A 24,580-nucleotide genomic window follows, 5' to 3' on the forward strand; every position below is an offset into this window, starting at 1 on the left:
AAAGAAAGGATTCACCTGTCTGGTTTGGGATTTTTGTTATGCGGTCTTTGACACTTGGAGAACACCATCAGCCCAGATGAGAAAATTTACTTTATATATGTATAGTTATAAACTGAATTGCATGCATTATAGAGATTTTAGGTAAATAGCTAATAGTATGATTCCTTGTGGATTTTTCAAACATCCATATTGTTATTTTAGCTACCTTTTTCTTCTGTATTTACCCTATTTCCCCTCTCTAAGGAACCCCCAGTTTTCCTTTTCCCCAATGAGGTCACATGTATTTTCAAAAAATTTGAGAAGACTCTGAAAAAAAGGCACAGTCTACAAATATCTGATCAGTACTAGTAAAGTGTATGTGACTCTTGGGCATTTGGAAAACAAATGGCCACAATCGACTACTAAAAGTACATAAGAGAAACATTCCTTCCATGGGTATGTGGGACATAGCTTTTTGTGACACTATAGGCACAACTGATGTGACTTAACCACCTTCCAAGTGCTGATAATTCTGCTGTCATCTCTGTTGCTTGATTGTTTTTCAGGAGAAAAACATCTTATGCTTAAAGCAATATACAGATAGTGGTATTGAAGAAAACTTATACTCTTAGATATCTACATGCATTCAATATCCAGAATTTGTCTGAAGCAATAATGCTTCTCTAAACACATTTGTAAGTCCTATCTGCATAATGAATGAAAGTCAACTACATCTGGAAATCCTTGAGAGCAATAGATAATTCTTTAGACTTGGCTCCTTTTACAATAACACAAGACCTTAAGAGAATCTCCACTGCAAAATCCAGGCAATGGAGACACTTGTTATGATATAAACTTAGAAAATAAATACAGGCTTGTTTGTTGGCATCCTTATCCTCAGTCCCTCACTAGATTTCCACAGCTGTGACTTATAAAACCTTAACTTCCAATGGGCATTAATGAGAAACCACTCGGCAATAACAACCTTTATCCTTCTGGGGCTAACAGATGACCCACAACTTCAAGTTCTGCTTTTTATCTTCCTATTTCTCACGTACATGATGAGTATAATGGGAAACCTGACCATTATCATCCTCACCTTGGTGGATCCCCATCTTAAAACACCTATGTACTTTTTCCTTAGAAATTTTTCTTTCCTAGAAGTTTCTTTTACCACAGTCTGTATTCCTAGATTCTTATACAGTCTATCAAGCAGAGACAATACCATTACCTATAATGCTTGTGCAAGTCAAATATTCTTTGTTATTCTCTTTGGAGCAACGGAGTTTTTTCTCTTGGCAGCTATGTCCTATGATCGCTATGTGGCTATTTGTAAACCCCTTCATTATATGACCATCATGAACTCCAGGGTATGCGCCTTGCTAGTCATCTCATGCTGGGTGTCTGGCTTAATGATTATCATCCCACCCCTTAGTTTGGGCCTCCAACTCGACTTCTGTGACTCCAATGCCATTGATCATTTCAGCTGTGATGCTGGTCCCCTTCTGAAGATCTCATGCTCAGACACATGGGTAATCGAGCAGATGGTTATATTTGCGGCTGTCTTTGCACTCATTATTACCCTAATCTGTGTGGTTCTATCCTACACATACATCATCAGGACAATTCTGAGATTCCCTTCTGCACAGCAAAGAAAAAAGGCCTTTTCCACATGCTCATCTCACATGATCGTGGTGTCCATCACCTACGGGAGTTGCATCTTCATCTACATCAAGCCTTCGGCTAAGGATGAAGTAGCCATAAATAAAGGAGTTTCAGTTCTCACTACTTCTGTTGCACCTCTGCTGAACCCTTTCATTTATACCTTAAGGAACAAGCAAGTGAAGCAAGCTTTCAGAGACTCTGTAAAGAGGATTGCACTTAGATCAAAGAGCTAGAAGTCAAATCAGATTCTCCATTATCTCCTTTCACAATTAGCCTTTCGATGACAACTAATATTTCACCCAGATCTTACCCTTATGAAACCAATTCTTTAAATTAAACTCATGTGATAGTGTCATCATTCATGCTGAAATTTTAAATGTACATCCAAGAAACTAAGGTTTTCTCCACTCTAGCCTGGTCTTTTTATTACTCTAGGAAAAAAACATAAGAGTAATGATATTTGAAAGTATATTCATAATAGTGCCAATTTCTTCCTCTAGTACAAAGATAGCAAAATTAATATCACAAAACCAAAAATCAGACCAACAAAAATAGAAAATAACATTTGCAGAGATTTATTAAAGATAAGAAAATAAGACATCACAGACCAATTAAAATAGTTGAGAAAGAAAATAAATAACACACTGTGGTTAATCAGTATTGAAAAAAATGTATCCACAATCACTGATAAGATGTGTTTATTATTTCTTTATAGTAAATTAGAGAGGTTCTGAAGCTGGAGAGATGGCTCAGTGGTTAATAGAATGCATTGCTCTTCTAGAGCACTGGATTTCACTTCCCGGTACCTCTATTGGATAGTTCACAACTCCAGCTCCAGTGAATTTGACAGACACACAAACCCCAACAAAATAGAAGTAGTAATCTAAAATATCCCAGCCAAAAAGAAGCCAAGGGTCAGGAAAGAAGGTTTCAGAGAAGAAGTCTAACAGACTTTCAGTGAAAACTGAATAACTATAAGACTAAAATTATTAATGAAAAAAATCTGAATGCATATTTTCCACATTTTTTATTAAGTCAATCACACTGGTAGTATCAGATAGTACATCACACAAAGACAAATATAAAAAGAAAATTTTAGACCAATATCCCTTGGGAAAATAAGTTCAAAAATTCTTAATAAATTATTTGCAAACTGAATTCAACAACACACCAAAAATGATTATCCACCATGATCCAGTTGACCTCGTGATGGAATGCAGATATTGTTCAACATACATAAATCAATAAGGTAATCTGCCACATAAACCAGCTTAAAGACCCCCCCCCCCCAAAAAAAAAAACTCTTCGGTTATCTCATTAGATACAAGAAAGGCCTTTGACAAAATTCAACATTGTTTCATGAAAAAAGTCCTAGAAAGATGAAAAATACAACATAATCTTATCATAATATAGGCAAATACAGACCTCTCACAGCCAACATCTTCCTCTGCAGAAAAAAAAAATCTCAAAACATTTCCAGAAAAATCAGGAACAAGACAAGGTTGTCTGCTCTCTATATACCTATTCTATGAAGAACTCATAGAAGTCTTAGCTGGAGCCATAAGATAACTGAAGGGGATCAAGGGGATACAAACAGGAAAGAAAGCAATCAAAGGGTCCTTATCTGCAGTTGATCATTATTTTAACATAAAATACTGCAAGGAAAGACTCAATCAGGAAAGTTAAGCATTTGATAAACATTTTCCTCAGTGTAGCAGGATACCTAATTAATACATAAAAATAAGTACCTATCCTACATACAAATGACAAATGGACCAAGAAATAAATAAGTGAAATAACACATTTCACAGTAGCCTCAAAAATACCTTAAGCTATCTCTAATTAGGTAAGTGAAAGACATATAATAAAATCTTTAAGACATTGAAGAATGGAATAAAAGAATATACCAGATGATGAAAATATCTCCCATGATCATGGACCTATAGGATTAATATTGTGGGGGAAAAAAAAGCTATTCTGCCAAAAGCAATCTAAAAATTCAATGCAATCCACATCAAAATTTTAATACAATTTTTTCACATAAATTTAAAGTAACAATTTTCAACATCATATGGAAGCACACACAAAAAAGAACAGTTAAAATAATCCTCAATAATAAAAGAACTGGAGGTTTCACCACCCCAAACATTAAACTGTGTTACAGAGGTATAGCAATAAAACCAGCATGGTATCAGTATAAAAACAGACACATTGATCAATGGAACCAAACTGAAATTCTAGACATAGTTTCACATACCTTTGGATAACTAAATTTTTACAAAAAAAAAAGCCAAAAATAAACACCGGAAAAAGACACCTTCAACAAATGGTGCTGGTCAAACTAAACTGGTAAATGTAAGAGAATGAAAATAGAATATCTACCACCCTACACAAAACTCAATTCCAAATGAATCAAGGACACCAACATAAATCCAAATACACTGACTCTTATAGAAGAGAAAGTCATAGTGAAAAAGACACTGATAAAATAGGTTTTAAGACCAATTATTAATGAGTGGGACCTCATGGAGCTAATAAAATACTTCTGTACAGCAACATACACCATCATTCAACAAAATCAGAAGCCTACATATTAGGAAAAATTTTATTAATTATTACATATTACAGAATATTTAGCATCTAGAATATATAAAGAACTAAACATTGCTAACCATCAAGGGAGTTAATCCAACTTAAAAGGAGATAGAGAACACAAAAGATGAAACACAACTTGATGAGAAACACTTCAAAACAATTTCCGACATCCTTAGGCATCAGTTAAATGCAAATTAAAGCTACTTCAAGATTCTGTCTTAATTCAAGAAAACAACAGCACGAGTTGGCAAGAATGTGGGGGCAAGCCACGTACTCGTGGCTTGCAGAAGTGTCAGTGTGGAAGTTCCTCAAAAAGCTAAGAATAGATCTACCCTAGAATCAGCTATCCCACTCTGGGATATACCCAAATTACTCTCTACCTTACTACAGGGAGACTTGATCATCCTGTTCATTGCTGCTCTATCTCAACACAGAAGAAATATGTAAATATAATGAATAATCTATGAAAATGAGAAGAATAAAAAATAATGGTGTTCATCAACAAAGAGCAAGACAGGAAGGAAGAGCTGGAGGTACAGAGGGTAGAAGGAAGAGAGGGCAGGCGAGAGGGGGGAGGGAGGGCACAAAAGACTGGCCACAGTGTCTTAAGGTTCTATTGCTGTGAAGAGACACCATGACCACTGCAACTCCTATAAAGGAAAACATTTAATTGGGGCTCGTTTATAGTTTCAGAGGTTTAGTCCACTATCATTATGGCAAGAAGCATGGCATCATGCAGGCAAACATCGTTCTGGAGAAGGAGCTGAGAGTTCTACATCTTGATCCACAGGCAGCAGGAGACTGCGTACCACACTGGGAGTAGCTTGAGCATCTAGCCTTAAAGCCCGCCTCCATAGTGATAGACATACTCCAACAGAGCCATAACTATTCCAGCAAGGCCTCACCTCCTAATAATACCATTTTCTGCATTTTCTGTGGGCCAAGCATTCAAACACATGAGTCTGTGGAGCCATTCCTATCCAAAACACTGCACACAGGAAAAGTGAAAGCTTCCAAGTACTTTCAAAAGGTGGAAGAGTGAAACCACTCCAGCACAGAGAAACTTAATAGAAGAAACTTAATAGAAGAAAGGGTTGGGGAAATCAGTGAAAGAAATAGAATGTATGAAATGATGGAGGAAACAGATCAAAAGCTAAAAATATCGTAGAACATTGGGTGTTTCTAATACACACAGATGAAGAGAGGGAGAAGGAGCAGATGAAGGGAGGAGAAGGAGAAAGAAAAAGAGAAAGAGGAGAAGGAGAGAGAGAGAAATCTACATATGCAAATAAGGATTCTGATTTGTTTTAAAACATGGGTACTCAAGAGAATCAAAGGGGCTGATAGAAACCACATTATCTTGGGAAAGAGGGGACCCTCCCAGACATCCCCTAAGGAGATGACACTCCTGAAGTGTAGGCAAACAGACACACACACATACTCACATCCACACACCACCATGCAGACTGTCACATAAAACGTGGGAAGCTTAGCAATGTCCCCTCTGTCCCCTCTCTAATAGGCAATGAATACAATGTTAGGCTACAAAGTATACATTAAACCTACATAATAGACTAATTTGCTTCTCCCTCAGTGTTTTTCATTAACTCATTATATACTCAGTATGCTTTCTGTGGTTTTTCAGATCCTCACATTTTAATATTTTTCAAAGAGGGGCAAAATGTTCACAAGTAGCTTCTGTTAGGACGTCCTTATGAAGAAAGGGGGTAATAGTCTCTCCATTGTAGCAGAAAATTCAGCTGAAGCTGTGATTAAATACTTTCCATCAGTGAATGTGTTCATAGAATAAGATGAGCTAAGTCACCATATTCCTGGAGTGCTATTAGTGCACATAAATGCAAATGGAATTTTGTAGACAAAAATGTTTCAAATTCATCATTCATAACAAGCATACTACATTTAAATCTGCAGTGCCTCACAGTAATAAAGCAGACCCCAAATTGTTTAGCAGATTAAATAAATCAGTGGGATATAATAGAAAAAAAGTAAACTTGTTTTTTCTAACATGAATTAAATAACTAGCAAGAAAATACTTGGAATACTAGTTTTGTGAATTGTAAAATTATTTCTCAGGTTTTATTGTATCTTGATGATATGCCAATCTATTAACTATATCTTGCCTAAATTACCCAGTATGTTTTTTATTATCAAATACAATCATTATGTGGCACGTTCACGTCCTAGTGGGAACTTCCTCTTGCTATTTTCTGCTTCATGGCATATTTAATGAAACAGGATTATATTACCTTTTCAAGCTCTCTGAATTAAAACAATATTGACTATAGGAAACACAAAATAAATTTGGTGTTTCTTCGCTACTGTTTGCACTCTACATATCTCTAGCACGGGATATTTCAAAAGCTAATTTCTGTAGTTCACCTAATTATTCAGGGCACACTCATCAACACCATCTCCCCCCAGAGACATTTTAACTCTGCTTTGCTGGGAGAATCCCTTGTGTCTGTTTTAAGCAGGTGAAAACATAAAATGAAAATGCTTCTGGAACGAATGCTTAGAAAAACCATTATCTGTCAGTGCTGTAAAAGGCAAAACTTTAAAATTACTTTCATTCTCAAATTACTGGAAACCAAAGTGGAAAATGATATTTGTTGGTTTTCATAGTTCCCGTCGTAAGTATTGTGTTCTTTCTTAGAATTTTAGAAAACAGGTACTTACTGTTAGGCCTAAAACATGTTCTGTCTCAACAGTTTCTTCTCATAGGTCATGTGGCTCTCTGTCTTCCACAAGTTGACTCTTGATTCTCACTAATGATTCTCGTCTTTTCCTCTTTTACCAGCTAAGAGCTTCACCTAGGGAGCAAACAAAATATACAACTTCATTGCCTCTTAGCTGTAAGTATTGCTTCAAATACCTTGACAATGTGCCTTCTTTCTTCCCATTTTTTCTTTCTTCATTTTGTTCCTTTCTTCCCCCTCTCTTCCCTATCCTTATCACTTCCCCACTTTTCTATTTCTATCCATCTTAAATGTTCTTGAGAGTCTTAGATACAATCCAAGATACCATGACTTCTGGTTCTGAATTGTTTGTCAGCTTCCGTGTTCGGTCACCACAGCCTTTCGCAAAAAGTAAGTTGCAGCCAGATACACTTTTACTTAATTAAAATAAGTACTTTTTCAGTTTGAGGCTGCCATACAAATAGTGTGCACTGACCTGGGCTGCCTGCCCACTGAGCTTTTTGCCATTCATTATTAGGACCCCAAAATTTTCAATTTTATTAGACCACCAATTTTAGAACACATTGCTTTGGCAAGTTTGGCTTTTGGCAGTTTCTACCAACACCCAAGACCATAACACCTATCAGATCCCTCTCTACTTTAGAGATTTTCTTTATATTCATCCCCGTACTATGCTCTTGCTGCTGTGTATAGCCCAATTATCTTTCCAAATTTCAGCTACACACTGTGTGAGTTTGTTATATGTGAAAATCACAGTAGACGTAAATGAGAAGAGTGACCCCATCATCCAGAAGCAGGCATAAAACACTCTTAAGTCGGTTAAAAAAAAAACCACCGAGCATTTGGGTTTGAGCTCTTTAGCTGTGACCACACAGCATTATACAATTTTAAGTCTATTTTTTGTTCTGTAGTTCATTTATTCTTTTTCCATCTTCTAATTATTCTATGCCGTTAGTTATTTATTTGGCCTTTAGAATCTTTTTTATAAAGTAAAAAAAAAGTATTATTTAACTCAGTAAAGAAACACTAAAAAGGTTTTTAAACTTTGGAAATTTCTGAGTTGTTTGTTTATTGGTTTTTGATGACTCTGACTCATTTGCTAAACTATTAATTCTTCACAGAGCCGAGAATAGTTTAAAATGTTTTCTAAAATTGACAAATAACATTTAAAATGTTTGATTCACAAAAGTAATGCATTCATTGTTGAGGTAGTTTCGAGAATAAAATAATATTTTTCATTTTAAGTATTTTATCTGGTTTTCAGATATATCTGTTCATATAGTACAACAGAAGATACGTAGAGGCATTATTTTCACCTGTTGATGTACTTGCTAGATCTATTAAGTGACTTCTTCAATACTAAATAGTTCTAGATTCAAAGCAATCATCAGACATGCACTTGTTTCACGTTAATTAATATTCACTTTTAAAGCGCAGTGTAATTTGGTGAATGGTTTAATGTTCAGGTAGTTAGAAACCATCAATGATATGATTAAATAAACACATGTCACTACTAATATAATTCTGACTCTAATTCATTTCACAACAATAGGCCTGGCAGAACACAAGAAGAAATGAAAAACAGAACATCTGTGAGGGAGTTTATTCTTTTGGGATTAACAAATGACCCAAAACTAAACATCTTGGTTTTTATATTTCTATTTCTCACTTACATTTTGAGCATCACTGGAAATCTGACCATAATTACTCTCACTCTGGTAGATTCGCACCTCAAGACGCCCATGTACTTCTTTCTTCGGAATTTCTCTTTCCTAGAAATCTCATTTACCACAGTTTGCATTCCTCGGTTCCTTGTGAGCATTGTGACGGGGGATAGGACCATCTCCTATAATTCTTGCATGGCCCAGGTGTTCTTCTTCATACTTCTGGGTTCAATTGAATTTTTCCTTCTGGCTGCCATGTCCTATGACCGCTATGTGGCTATCTGTAAGCCCTTGCATTATACCACAATAATGAGCAGCAGGGTCTGCATCCAGCTTGTAATCAGCTCTTGGCTGGCTGGATTTCTCATCATCTTCCCACCTGTGATCATGGGGCTCCAACTGGACTTCTGTGACTCCAACATCATCGACCACTTTGCCTGCGACTCCTCTCCCATGCTGCTCATCTCCTGCACAGACACAGCCTTCCTGGAGCTCTTGGCATTCTTCCTGGCAATATTCACTCTCATGGTAACATTAACATTAGTGATTCTCTCCTATCTATTCATCCTTAAGACAATCTTAAGAATCCCTTCTGCTGAGCAAAGGAAAAAGGCCTTTTCTACCTGTTCCTCCCACATGATTGTTGTCTCCATTTCCTATGGAAGCTGTATCTTCATGTATGTCAAAACTTCAGCAAAAGAAGGAGTGGCTTTGACTAAGGGTGTAGCAGTCCTCAACACCTCTGTGGCCCCAATGCTGAATCCTTTTATTTACTCCCTTAGAAACAAACAAGTAAAAGAATCCTTTAAGAACTTGGTCAAAAAATGTGTGTCAAATAAAATTTAATGGTAAAGAAATTCACAGTTTCAGTTTTTAAAAAAGCATTATATGCAATGTGTATTTACATTATTGTATTTCCCCATCCACTGTGGTATTCAACTTAGCTAAGTGCTTTCATCTTTTCCATTTCCACTTAACTTGACACAGTTATCATTTAGGTGTCCCTTAAATTTTCTGATTTGATGCCACCAAAGTAGGAATAATATTTTAAAAGGATGAATTTATTTTTCAAAGACTTTATCATTTGAGCAACAAGCAAAAGCTAAGGAAAAAAAGACAAGTAACTGAAAAATCATTTTCCAACCATCTAAGCCTTAACTGAAATGAGCTCTCCAATGAAGCAATGTTTCTTATCTCTGCTGTATCTCCAAAGGTCTATTCATATTAAATATGGCCCTGTATGATTCAGTGCATTGGTGGTATCTCTTCGTTATTTGTTCCACACTTTATCATTGCAGTGTGTGGTACTTGATGGTTTTTTTTGGCTCAAATTCCAAAAGTTGCTATAACTACTGGGAACTAAAGAGATGAACTCATCCTGAGTTCAATTTCCAGCAACCACATGATGGCTCACAACCATGTAGTAGGATCTGACGCCCTCTTCTGGCATAAAGTCATACATGCAGATAGAGCACACACACACACATATGATAAATACATCTTTTAAAAAATAAAATTACTATAGTTCACAAACCTTGACAGTGATGCATACTTATGTTGATTTGATAGTCCTGAACTTTAAACTCACCTAAAGCTTCCTTGGAATGAGCCCTATCTATCTGTTTCCTGATATATGGATTTCTCTAACAGTAAAAACTAATATTTTTTCTATGCCCCAGGTAGTTCTCAAATTCCTGGCATATTCATAATATCTTATGTTGTTTTCCAATATTTCTATGGTTTAATCTTTATTAAAGTATTGACTTTTCATAGACTTTGAAGGATGTAGGGCAAAGAATGTTTGCTAAATACACTGATACATTGATTTGCATTTTTCCTATGAAAGATTATTAGGATGTGGGGGTGTGTAACCAACCTGCTCAGACTGTATAATACTACTTGTACATATAAATTTTTAATAATCAATAAGTGAAAATAAAAAATTATTCCTTAAAGCAGCATAAAAAAGTAAAAATAGTAACTCTAGGTAACTTTATTGAGAAATGATGAGCTAAGAAACCCAGAACTAATATTTTCATGACAAAATGTACCTGCTTTTTTTTTCATTGGCTTCTTTCTAGACTTTTTTTAGATTAGATTCTAGAGTTTAGAAAATTGATTTGGAGTCAAACATAGAAGTTTAAGCCTTTAATCTCAGCACTCAGGAAGCAGAGGAAGGTAGATATTGACAGTTGGAGGCCAGCCTGGTCTATATAGCAAGTTACAGGACAGCCAGGGTTACATAATAGACCTACTCCACCTGAAAAATTCTTGATTATGTCAATATTTCTAGCTTAACGGTTTGTTCAGTTTGACAACTGATCTTTGGAGTTCCCTGATCTAGTATTCTTTTCTTTAACCCAATTATAAATATTTAGCTTGATGATGGACAAAGAGATCATTTCATGAATTTTTCCTGAAGCAATGGTTTTAACAAGGTAGATATGGTGTTCTCCAAGTGAACGTTTCTCTTAGAACTTCAGCTCAATCTACTTCCTTTAAGGTTTATCTTAATCTAAAAGAAAGAAGGATGCCATCAAGAAAATGAAAGCATCAAATAGTGGCAAGAATATAAGAGAAAGAATCCTTATACATTCTTATGGGAATGTAAATCAGTCCTGATACTATAGAAATTAAATGGACATTAGTGGAAAACCCTTGAAATTTGAGCTAATATGAGATTCAGCTGTACAATCCCTGGGTACTCAACTGAAGGAACCTAAACCAATATAGAACAGAGGTGCCTGCATGTCTGTGGACTGTTCACATTTGCAAAGTCATAGACTCAACCAGGATGTCCTTCAACAGATAAATAAAGCAAAATGTGGCATATGTATATGGAGTATTATTTAACCATTAATATTTATTTGGGAAAGGGGAGAGGAACAGTGAGAGACCAAAAGATACAAAAGAGGATAATAAAAAAAAAAGTGATAAAATTACATTATATACCTGTATGAAAATTACATAGTGAAATTCATTACTTTGGACAAATAATATACCCATAAATTTTTTAAAAAATCAAATCAAATAATGTCTGAATGTTAATGAGTATATCCACTGACTAAAGTTCAGGATTCTATAACTAATATTAATATATGCATGACATAGCTTCCCCAGCTAAACTCATCCTCATGTGACTCATGTGCCTGACACTTTGACTTCAGCCCCACAAAAACTCCCTGTTATCCCAACTATTAAGTACTGTTTTATCTTTATCATTGCAAAGTATGAACCACAGGCTAGCATTTCCATGATTTCGATGCCTGTATTCACTGGAAACCTAGAATGTATGATGCTAGTGAATTGTCTAAATTTAATAGAGAAATAACTAGTCTTGTATCAGACTTCTCATTGTATCTTCTCTAAATCTTTGATCGTTCTTGGTTTACTTTGAGAAGGTTTTGCTACTTCTCAAATTCACTCAGCTAGAACTCAATGTCTTTCCAAATGCCCTTCACATCTGCACTGAAAGATAATCTCTTCATTTTGATTTGTGGTATGGTTCCTTCAGTTGGAACTTGTTTTAAGACATAGCTATGTTCCAATTCCTCAATTCATATTTTCTTGCTAAAACCTCTTTAATAACCAAAGTCTTCTCACTAACAATATTAGTTGAGGGGATAATTTGAGGCCATTTTGCAGCCAGCAATCTGTCCATCAGCAGTCTTTTTCTGATGAGGTGGGTCTTCTTCCTATGTGTTGCTTTTATTGGTTAATTAATAAAGAAACTGCTTGACCTGATAGGTCAGAACATAGGTGGGTGGAGTAGACATAACAGAATGCTGGGAAGAAGGCAATGAGTCAGTCGTCATGATTCTTCAACCCAAGACAGATGTAGGCTAGAACCTTTCCGGGTAAGCCACCACCTCGTGGTGCTACATAGATTATTAGAAATGGGTTAATCAAGATGTGAGAGTTATCCAATAAGAGGCTGGAACTAATGGGCCAAGTAGTGTTTAAATGAATACAGTTTCCGTGTAATTATTTTGGGTAAAGCTAGCCGGCGGCCAAGAGCTGGGTGGCGGGAAGAGGCCCACTGCTCCTTCTACATTTTTCTTTGTTTCATGTGAAGCCCAACCTCACAGATGACATTCTACATTCCTACAATACATAATGGCTCCCGAGGGAACCAGACTAAAAGGCTGCCAAAATTAATTAATCAGACATGCACTTGTTTTTCTGTCTCTGGGGATGTGAATGCTATTTCCTTTTTATAGATTTTTCTAGTATTATATTCCAAAACATGCAAAATATATCTGTAGCTTTTGGGGAGATTTTTGGAAAGCCTTATGACTAAACAATATAAGAAAAGTCAAAATATATACAGCATTTATATGACATGACAAAAATTTTGGAAGTATGGTGACTAAATTTTTCTCATTCTTACTAATTGGAGTTTAAATTATGAATAGATGATTTATAATAATGAAGAACCTTCAAAGTGCCTAAATTTTAATAATTAAGTGACTTTACAAAAGTGACTTAGTCCAATAAAAGGGATAAAAGTGAAGTAACATTTAATACCTAAAGCAGTATACTTCTTTATTACAGATAATAAGCAAAATAATTTGGGACTATGCCTGGAGAAAGACGGAACTGGGTATGGATGTAGTCTATCTATATCTGCACTGGCATTTACCTTTATAAATCAAAGAAATCAACTATTCTTATTACGTCATGGAGACATTCTGTCAACTCTTGCCTTTGTGTTTCTGCCTAGATAGTTCTCAATTTGTTGCAGCATAGTTTAGATATATACACCACCAGCCCCACAGGAGAGAATATTTTCCTAGTTAACTTAAAAAAACTTTACATGGTGCTTTCTGTTATGCTAGAGAGGATATGGTGCAAGGGAAACACTCCCCCACTGCTGGTAGAAGTGCAAACTTGTACAACCACTTTGGAAATCAATATTTCCAAAATCAAAATGGTCATTTCTCAGAAGACTGGGAATCAACCTACCTCAAGACCCAGCTATAACACTCTTGAGCATATACCAAAGGGAAGCTCAATTGTACACTTGCTCAGCTATATTCATAGCAGCATTATTCATAATAGTCAGAACCTGAAAATAACCTAGATGCCCCTCAATCAAAGAATGGATAGAGAAAATGTGTTACATAGCCAGAAGGTTGTGGTGCATGCCTTTAATCCCAGCATTTGGGAGGCAGAGGCAGGCAGATCTCTGTGAGTTCAAGACCAACCTGGTCTAAAAAGTGAGTTCCAGGACAGCGAGGGCTAAACAGTGAAACTTTGTCTTGAAAAACCAAAAGAGAAAAAGAAAAAAAGGAAGGAAGGAAGGAAGGAAGGAAGGAAGGAAGGAAGGAAGGAAGGAAATGTGATACGTTTACACAATGGAGTATTACTCAACTGTTAAAAGTAATGGCATCAGGAAACTTGAAGGCAAGTGGATGAAGCTAGTAAAAACACATCCCAAGTGAGGTAACCCAGATCAGAGAGACAAACATGTTATGTACTCACTCATAAGTGGATATTAGCTGTAAAGTAAAGGATAAGCATGTTACTACCTATCACAGCCCCACAGAGATTAGGTAACAAGAAGGGCCCAGAGGGATAACCATGTATTTCCTTGGTAAGGGGAAGGAAGAAATCGCCTGGGTAGACTGAGGTTCATGGGGATGGGAGCATGAGGGATCAGGTTGTGGGGCACAATAGATAGGGAGAGTAATGAAATAGATGTCTTGACTGGGGGAGCATTTCAGGTCAGGATGATACCTGGTGCAAGGGAAACTCACACAAATATACAAGTATGACCCCCAGGAAAGACTCCTAGCAAAAGGATGGGTAGTCTGAAGTGGTTATCTACTGTAAACAGATTGGTGACTACCCTAACTGTCATCAGAGAGCCTTCGTCCAGTAACTAGTGGAAGCAGATGCAGAGATCCACATCCAAGCATTGGGCTGAGCCTGTGGAATCCTCTTGAGGAGAGTGAAAGAAGGATTGTATGAGAAATGGGGTCAGGGTCATCACAAGGGAACCCACAGAAGCAACGGGCATGCTCATAGGAGCTCATAGACTATGAACCAATGTCTAGAGGGCTTGCATGGGACCTTCCTGAGCCCTCTGCCTGTGTATGATGGTTGTGTGGCTTGCTACTTGTGGTACTCCTAGAAGTGGGAGTGGAGCCTATTCCTAATGCTTTGGCTGGATTTTGGATACCTGTTCCTAATGCTGGGTTGCCTTGTCCAGTCTTAATACAAGGAGAGGAGCTTAGTACTACCTCCAGTTGATTGGCCATGCTTTGTTGGCACCCACGGGAGGCCTGCTCCTTTCTGAACAGAGGAGGAGGTTGGATTGGGGAAGGGGCATAGGGAAATGTGGAAGGAAATAGAGGGAGGAGAAGAAACTGTGGTCAGGATATAAAATAAATGAAAAGAATAATTAAAAATTAAATAAAACTCCAAAATTAAAAAAAACACTTTATAACTCAAAAAATAATTTCCATATGCTGTCATCCAAAATGCATGACAGATAACTATCAAAGTGGGATTTATGAAATAGGTAGATCATTTCCATACCTAACAACTTTGGCTAATATATATATATATATATATATATATATATATATATATATATTATATTTATGCCCTGGCAATGCTGAGGCATGCATGAGCAGCCCCTATATGGCAGTTCTGTTGAACTTGTCCATATTGGATTTCATGGAATAAGTTGATGAGGATGACTGACTAGGTCTCTTCTCAAGAGGGCACCAGATCTCATTACAGATGGTTGTGAGCCACCATGTATTTGTGAGAAATTGAACTCAGGACCTTTGAAAGAGCAGGCAGTGCTCTTAACTGCTGAGCCATCTCTCCAGTCTAACAACTTTGGCTACAAGCTCTCTTTTCTATGTTAATTTTTATTGATTTTTATTGAGCTCTACATTATTTCTGCTCCCTTCCCAGCCTCTCCCCTCCCCTTCAATCCTCCCCCAAGGCCCCATGCTCCCAATTTACTCAGGAAAAAGACAAGATCTCCTGGCTACAAGCTTTCAACTCAAATAGATAACTAGTTTGCCATTTTTTCTGTCTAATATAGTTTTCACATTTTCTAATTATTTATTTAGAGATCATAATATAATTGCATAATTTCCCTCTTCTTGTTTAACACATCTGGTAAAATTGTGAACACGGAGTAAAAACACTATCCACATATTTGAAATACTATCAGTAGCTGCCATTTTTTTATTATCTTCAGACCTATCAGAATCCAGAGCTTTGCCATAGCAAATATAGTATAAATTGTAGAATTTATTGGCATGGAATCACAGGTGACTTTTAGCATGCATATGCCAATAAAGCAAAAAGCAAGTGCACGTGGTAAAATACTCCCACAAAATGAAGGTGCTCCCACAAAGATAGTCTCATAAACTGTCCAGAGGCCAACAACAACTAACACAAACCCAGAGCCTATTTCACAATACCAACATGACAGATGGGAGCAGTACTTCCAATCACCACTATTTCTGCTCTATATAAATTTACCCCTTTTGTTATAAACTGAGTTTTGCTCACCAGCTCCCAGAGTCTGTGTCATAGTATTCTGTGTCCCCTAAACCCCTGTCCCCAGGACAGATGGGAGAATTAGGGATAATGACCACGATGACTGAGAGTTATCAGTTGTGATATTCTCCTTTTTCCTGGTAACACACCTACAGATTGTAAGTGGAAACATGACCATCATTACACTGACACTGTCAAATGTTCACTGAAAACTCCCATGTGTTTCTTTCTCAGAAATTTCTCTTTCTTAGAAATATCATTTACAACAGTCTGCATTCCAAGATTTCGAATCAGCATTGCTACAGGGGACACAGCTATTTCCTATAATGCTGACAGAGCACAAGCAATGTTTTTGTTCCTTCTGGAAGTGACAGAGTTTTTTTCTACTGGCTGCGGTGTCCTATGATCATTATGTGGCCGTCTGCAAACCTCTGAACTACACAACTACCATTAGCAACAAAGTCTGCAGTTGACTTGTAATGGCCTCCTGGCCAACTGATTTTTCTCATCATTCCCCCGGTGATCATGGGCCTCCAGCTGGAATTCTGTGACTCTATCATCACAAATCACTTCATCTGAGACTCTTCTTGCACGCTGCAGGTCGCTTGCGCAGATGCAGAGATTCTAGAGCTGGCGGCATTTTTCTTAGCAGTGTTCACTCTCATAGTAACTTTGGCTTTGGTGATTCTCTTCTACACACTCATCCTTAGAACAATTCTGCAGGTAGTCTGCACAGCAAAGGAGAAAGGCCTTTTCCACTTGTTCTACCCACATGACTGTGGTTTCCATTTCATATGGAAGCTGCACTTTTATGCGTGCAGAAACATCTGCTAAAGAAGGTTTGACTCCATTGCTCCCATGCAGAGTCCCTTTGTTTACTTCTTAAGGAACCAGCAGTTCAAACATATAACAACTTCACCAAAAACTGCTGTCATTCTACAAATACCAATCATTATAAAAATATGTAGTTGAAATCACAAACATACCATAAATGGATAGAAGTACTTTTTCTAGATGATGGGTATATATATATACAAATGAATAAACACCAAAATTCATGAACTCATAGAACTTGCTTTTGGGGATAAGACACTCACATTAAACAGCTGTAATTAAAAAAAAAAGAAATGGCCAAGTAAGTTGGTAAGTGGTAGATGCTTACCAAAGAAAGAATTACAGTGTATGGAAGGAGTGATGGGTGCAGTTGATGTTTTGATATTCCACACTCATTCTAAAGCTCCTTTCTTGTACAGTTTTGTACATTCAAGTCCATTTTATAGACTTGATTTTTCCATACTATTTATAAACTCATTTTATGTTCATCTCTTACATACAGATCAAGCACTTTGAGGTTGTACATGGCACTTGCTTTCAAAACGAAAAGATACCTAAGACGAACCCAGTCTTCACAAACCTTGAATACAGTGAATGGATTCACCATGACAGACTTCTCCTAAGTGGCAGGCTTTCCATGCAGAAGAAATTCATTTTGTCACTTTCCATGTCTAGGTGGGCTGTAGTCAGTGCTGTAGTTGGTTGTTTTGAGTCCTTAGGCTCTCTTGGCTCTTTGAAGGTCCACAACCCATCTCCCAAATAAATCACACAGAGAGGCTTATTTCTAGTTATGAATGTGCAGCCTCAGCTTGGCTTGTTTCTTGCCAGCTTTTCCTAAATTATCCCGACTACCTTTTGCCTCTGGGCTTTTGTCTTTCTCCATTTCTGTAAACCTTTTTTTCTTATTCCATTGCTTGCTGTGTTGCTGGGTGGCTGGCCCTGATGTCCTCCTCATCTCCTTTTTTACTCTTCGATATTATCTTCCCAGATTTCTTTGCCTATTTATTCTCTCTGCCTGCCAGCCACACCTATCCTTTCTCCTGCCTTGCTATTGGCTGTTCAGCTCTTTATTAGACCAATCAGATGTTTTAGACAGGCAAAGTAACACAGCTTTACAGAGTTAAGCAAATGCAACATAAAAGAATACAACACATCTTTGCACCATTAAACAAACATTCTACAACATAAACAAATGGAACACATCTTAAAATAATGTTCTACAGCAGAGTACCATATTGAATGGGGCTGCTCTGAAAAGATAATCATGAGTTCAATAACGCCTGGGACACCTTTCTACAATCTATGAGAGACAGCAGTGGGCAGCGGAAGGTCATACCTGGGAAGTGACAGCAACACATGCTCAAACTTTGAACAGTGAGGTAGCCAGTGATCCTGCCCTCTGGAAAGAAGAGTAAACTCCATCACATGAGAATAATGATGAAGACTAACAGCCCTAAGGCCATGGCCAGATGACCCTAGAATTCTTAGTCTCTAGAGCTATGTCTTGCATGTATAGCTCACTGCTGGCACTGAAACCTGTGAGCCCATATCCAGCAGGTCATTTCACTTCTGTAGCTTCCTGCCTAGTGTAGGGAGGTCCACTGCTGGGAGAAACCTGAGCAGAACAGGGGGAGTTCTGAGTTCCATCAGTTCACCTGTTCCAGGGCAGATCGCAGCTCTCTGCCTCCCCCACTCTCCAATGCACTGACAACACTCCATGGGATGGATCTTAGCCATTCCACGCACACAATCAGACATTCTCTATGGTGAAAACCTGCTTAGCCCAGAGGTCACACTCATCAGGGTGACTGGTACACAGTAAAGGTAGCTTCTAAAGTAAATGCAGCTAACACAGACCACTGTCTCTCGACAAACTTAGGCTCAGCACGAGCCTGCATGGTAATTGCTGCTGGAGGGACTAGCCTTCAGCAGCTCAGGAATTGAAAGGGAGCCATGGAGTCAGTTTTCCAGACTGAACAAAAAAGGAAAAAGTTAGCAGAATATCCTTTTGAAAGTAGGTTAGAATTAGTGACTGGATGATAAAAACATGAAGAACATGATGGGATATCTGATGCTTCATGCAAAAATATTTGACTCATCTTGGGTTCTCTCGAGTTCTATTTTTTAAATTATATTATTTTATTTTTGAGGCTATAGTTTAATTACATAATTTTCCCTTCACATTCTTTCCTCCAACACTTCCCTTGTAACTTTTTCCTCTCTTCCAAATTTATGATCTCCTTTTCTTTAATTGTTGGCTTTGCATTTTAATGTTTCTTATGTTTCAATTTTGTGATTTATTCACATATTGGATTGGGCATCTTCTTTGGTCTTATTTTTGGGAAAAATGAGCCTTCATCCGGTATAGCTATTCTACTTCTTGGCATATACCCAAAGGACTCGGCATCCTACTCCACAGATACTTGTTCAGCCATGCTCATTGCTGCTCTTTTCATAGTACCTAAAAAATAAAAATGTTCTTCAGTTGATGAGCATATGATGAAAATGTAGCAAACATACACTATGTAATGCCATTTGGTTATAAATAAAAATAATAAATAAATATTAGGGGTAAATGGGTGGGATCAGAAAAGGTCATATTAAACGAGGCAAAGCCAGACCCAGGAAGATAAATGTCACATGTTCTCCTTGAACAGAGGCCCCTATCTCCAAATTTTCAAATGCAAGTACATATCATGAAGCAGCTACAAAACCTGTAAGATCTGTGGTTTATTAATGGAATTGGCACCCATGAGTTCATAAGAAGTGGCACTAGAAGGAAGTGTGCCTTTGTTGGAGTGTGTACAGCCTTGTTGGAGGAAGTGTGTCACTGTGGAGACAGGTTTTGAAATATCATATATGCCCAAGATACCACCCAGAGACACAGTATACTTCCCATTGCCTTCTGATGAAGATGTAGCCAGCACCACATCTGCCTGCAGGCTCTCACACTCTCCACCATAGGAAAATCACAACACCAGATATGAGAAGCTGTCTTTTGAGTTATTAGTCAGGGTTGTCCGAAAGTCTCCAAAGAGATTACAAGCTCTTGCAGTTGCCCTGGGTTACCCCGATCCAGGAGGTGGAAGGTAAGTTCTTATTGTTAAAGACACCATGCACTTCAGAGAGAAGCCCCAGGGATCCCTGAGCTAAAACTGACCTGAATGCCTCCTTCCTGAGGACTAGCTTTCTGGGTAGCTGAAGGCACCATGTAAGATTCCAGAGGAGAGAGGCAACCAAGAGTCCTGCCCAATTATTATGCCTACGGACTACGGTAACTACCATCGTGGTACTATAAGCCTAAGTGTGCAGTACCGACACACATACCTTGATGGGAACCAACAGCTTTCTCTTGGAACTTAAAACTGCTCAAAAAGAGGAAATGATGTCCAGTACTAGAAACCTAGCCAACTGCTCACAGCTAGTGTAAACATGGATCTTGGAGGAGAACCTACAACCATGACTTACACTGGTTTACCAGTATAATCCCTAACAACAATCTAAACATTTGTCCTTGAGCCCACAGATATAAGAAGCCCTCAAACTTCATCAAGAAAACTTCTTTTTGTGATTCCATCTTGTCACAGTGGCCAAGATCAAAATCACTGATGACAACTTATGCTAGAGAGGATGTGGGGTAAAGGGAACACTCCTGAATTGCCGGTGGGAGTGCAAGCTGGTACAGCCCCTTTGAATATCAGTATGGTGATTTCTCTGAAAATTAGGAAACAACCTTCCTCAAGACCCAGCAATACCACTTTTGGGTCTATATCCAAAGGATTCTCAATCATACCACAAGGAAATGTGCTCAGCTATGTTCATAGCAGAATTGTTCGTCATAGCCAGAACCTCAAAACAACCTAAATGCCCCTTGACCGAAGAATGGATAAGGAAAATGTGGTACATTTACACAATGGAGTACTACACAGCAGAAAAAAATAATGACATCTTGAAATATGCAGGCAAATGGATGACTCTAGAAAACATCATATTGAGTGAGATAACCCAGACCCAGAAAGACAAATATCATATGTACTCACTCATAAGTGGTTTTTAGAAATAAAGAAAAGAAAACCAGCCTAAAATTTACAACCCCAGAGAACTTAGACAATTATGAGGACCCAAAGAGAGATCTAATCTACATGTTTTTTTTTCGAGACAGGGTTTCTCTGTAGCTTTTTTAAAGCCTGTCCTGGAACTAGCTCTTGTAGACCAGGCTGGCCTCGAACTCACAGAGATCCGCCTGCCTCTGCCTCCCGAGTGCTGGGATTAAAGTCTAATCTACATGGGAAGTAGAAAAAGGCAAGATCTCCTGAGTAAATTAGGAGCATGGAGACCATGGGAGAGGGCTTAAGCAGGGGAGAGGAAGGGAGAGGAGCAGAGAAAAATGTATAGCTCAATAAAAAAATCAATTTAAAAAAAAAGAAAGAAAACTTCTCTTTGCAACAGATGGAGACCATTACAGAAAAACCACAACTATTCAAAGAGCATAGTTGTGGGGCCCAGTGTCGATGGATACTATAAAACACTCCTATATTAAGGCTCAGAGAACACATGGAAGAGAGAGTAGAGAGGTTTTAAGAGCCAGAGGATCAGGGAGTTTGCTACAGGGCTATGACTTCTGGTAATGTCAGAATCGACACACATAGAGTCTCACCCAATGACTGCCCAAACCTGAGTTGGGCAAGGACAATAGACATGTCTAAGTAGACAGGGAAAGAACATGAGGTCTCAACCCTACACAAAGGATGCAGGCGAAGGAGGAATGCTGAGAAGGGAAGAAATAGTCTTCCCCAGGGAAGAACAAACCAGTTTCTTGCCCAATGATCATCCCTGAAAACATCCATACAATTAATATTATACAGACCAAGCAGGTTATATTTAGGAATATACTTGTTTATAATAAAAAAGAGGTCATGAATTTTTAAAAGAGAGCAAAGAGAGGTATGTGAGAAGTTTTTGAGGGAGCCAAAAGAAAGGGTAAATGACATAATTCTATTAGAATCTAAAAAATAAAAGAAAAATATTTTTAAAATAAAGTGGGAAACATTTTATCAATTGCCATCTCTAAAGCTACGTGACCACCATCTTTATGCATGCCTAGAAAAATGTATGCACCACATCCTGTGTTTTCATCTATGTGCTGAGAGCTCTGTCACCAGAAAAACCAGAGCTAAACTTACGGAGGGGAAGAGCAGAAGCCAAGAGAAGCTTTGCCTCACTATCTGCTTTCCATTCCTCCTGCAGGAGCTTCAGCTTGGCAAAAGCTGTGCCATATGCTGAATCTGGACTATGAACAAGCTTGGGTGTGCTGTTTAGCTTTCTAAACTCCAGAAGGTATAAAGGCAGGCATGTAGTGTGAGTTGGAATAGAATTTAATGAGGGATCTGCAATTTATGTCAAAACACTCCCTCTATATACCAGTCTCTTCTAACCCTAAAAAAAGTCTCTACAACCAAAGCAAAACCTTCTCTGTCTTTTTTAGTGGGAAAAAAAGCTGAAGTGAGAACCCAAATATTTTCACACATGATGAGATTAAGGTAGTCTTAGTGTGTTCAAGGTCTTTCTAAAAAAGTAAAATTTCAGTTGAGACTTCAGTAATGAAATTTATATGTGCATGTAATAACAATTAGTTAAGAAAGGACATCAATCTGAAGGAGAGTTGGAAGGAGTATATAGGAGAGTTTGAACAGAGGAAATGGAATGGACAAATGCAATTAAATTATAATTTCAAAACTAAAAAGTTTTAAAAAGAAAGGTCATGTATGGATAGAGCTGTGGTGGTAATGTATTGTATGAGAGATGAATAAATTTCTAAAAATTAAGAAAAAGAAGATTCCCCATTGGATGGAGAAATGAGGGGCTGATTGGTGATTTCAGTAAGAGTGGTGTGGTAAGGACAAATGAAGAAAGAGAGAGAGAAGGGCAAGTGTCAACTAACGAGCATCAGGGATTGAGGGAAAAGCCAGGTTGTTTCGGACACACTGAGGTGTTATTTCTTCTACTCCAGACTCTCCAGCTTCCACCATCTACTCCTCCTTCCTTAGACTAATAATATTTAGAAGGCTGAACTCTGAGGTCCTACTCATTACAACTGGACTAATATGAGAGAAATGGTTTGTCAGAATCCCAGTCCTTCTTATATAAACCCCTAAAGTAACCACACAGGCAATGACCTCACTAGAACACTTTCATTTGCAAAGCAAACCAAGCAGGAAGAACAATACGACTAAGTCAAGATTTAGTCATTAACTAAGACTATCTGCCAAAAGTATCTTTATTTAGCAGGGATATGAGATTTCATACACAGGAACAAAAGACCCAGGGGAGAGTCTACACATGAGGCAGGGAGGCCCTCAAGCCTCATGTCATCTGTGACAAAGAGAAGGTCATGGCATCCAAGAGAGGGAACAGGAGAGATGAGAGCAGGGGACAGCCATTAGCTTTTATTTTAAGAAAAAGAGGATAGATATAACTGACTTTGGAGACACAGAAACAATTATCTCACCCAATAACACTACCATAGCTCAGTGCCTCCAAAGTCCCCTGGAAATAAAGACACTGTACTAACCTCAAAATAGTTGTGGATACCACAGCGGCTGACTTTCAAGGAGGAAGAAGAAGAGGATGGACACTCCTGTGGATAGCATCTCTTGTCCTGACCAGGTCGCCACCTTCACCTCCCTTGGGTAAGGACCACACACAATGCAGTACACACTTGGGCTTTTGTCTGATAAAGCTAGACTCTGCCAGAAACATAAAGAGAAGGCAAAGGCCAGAGCAGAACCCACTTGGATCTTAGAACCCTGTGTTTGGGGAACAAATACCTGTTCCTGGGCATAGGAGAAAAGAATCTTGGAGAGGGTTTGAGTTTTGACGTTTTCTTTACAGATGTACAACCCAGATTTCACATCTTTATGAGGAGAAAATCTCGAAAGGATCTAGGAAACAGTGGGGAATTTCTTCCAGATAAAATTGCACATGACATGTATATATATATATATATATATATATATATATATATATATATGCTGATGTATGTATAAGCCGATGTACATAAACAGACAATGCGACCTTTGATGTGCACGGTAAGCAAATGCACTATTGTTGGGAAGATATGCCAGGTGATGTGTTGGGACTATATGCTGTGTATATCCGTGTTGTGTAGGGTGAAACAAAGATTGAATATGGGCCTGAGAATTTCCATGTGATCTGCCAGGTGGTAATCATAGATTCCATATTTTCTGTGACCAACACCTTTTAGGGTCTTCCTAATGATCTCCCTCTCAGGGTTAACAGAAAGAGCTGCCTGTATTCTATTTTTGCTGTCCTACACCTGCCCTGATGAGTGTGCACTCACGCGCACACACAATGCACATACACACATGCATACACACAAGTTTACTTCACAGAAAATGTTCCTATTGATACTTTAGGCAAAAAAAAAATGAACTCAAAACTTGACAGACCAAAGAAGAATGTCTTGCGGTGCTCCCTACCCTCACTGATCCATAAAGGCCATCACCGTTCTCTCTCCCACATTCCCAACTCTTCTCCAGAATCCCCATTTTCTTTGTACACAAGACACCCAGTCTATCG

General features: G+C 38.0%; 2 protein-coding genes and 1 pseudogene across 2 annotated transcripts; all 3 read left to right on the forward strand.

The window, feature by feature from the left end:
- Positions 1 to 938: 938 nt before the first annotated feature.
- Positions 939 to 1,877, forward strand: LOC119803377 (olfactory receptor 6C2). The gene has a single exon (XM_038314650.1). It carries the CDS (start codon positions 939 to 941, stop codon positions 1,875 to 1,877), a length of 939 nt encoding a protein of 312 aa, XP_038170578.1.
- A 6,647-nt stretch (positions 1,878 to 8,524) lies between these two features.
- Positions 8,525 to 9,466, forward strand: LOC119803355 (olfactory receptor 6C76-like). The gene has a single exon (XM_038314614.1). The coding sequence runs from the start codon at positions 8,531 to 8,533 to the stop codon at positions 9,464 to 9,466; it is 936 nt and encodes a 311-aa protein (XP_038170542.1). The 5' UTR covers positions 8,525 to 8,530.
- Positions 9,467 to 13,977: 4,511 nt separating this feature from the next.
- On the forward strand, positions 13,978 to 17,033 carry LOC119803635 (annotated as a pseudogene).
- The last annotated feature ends 7,547 nt before the right edge of the window (positions 17,034 to 24,580 follow it).

The sequence above is a fragment of the Arvicola amphibius genome, chromosome 17 (genome assembly GCF_903992535.2).
Source record: "Arvicola amphibius chromosome 17, mArvAmp1.2, whole genome shotgun sequence".
NCBI lineage: Eukaryota > Metazoa > Chordata > Mammalia > Rodentia > Cricetidae > Arvicola > Arvicola amphibius.

Excerpts from the sequence above, each read along its gene's own strand:
- LOC119803377 (XM_038314650.1), top strand. The coding sequence starts at position 939 with ATGAGAAACCACTCGGCAATAACAACCTTTATCCTTCTGGGGCTAACA.
- LOC119803355 (XM_038314614.1), top strand. The coding sequence starts at position 8,531 with ATGAAAAACAGAACATCTGTGAGGGAGTTTATTCTTTTGGGATTAACA.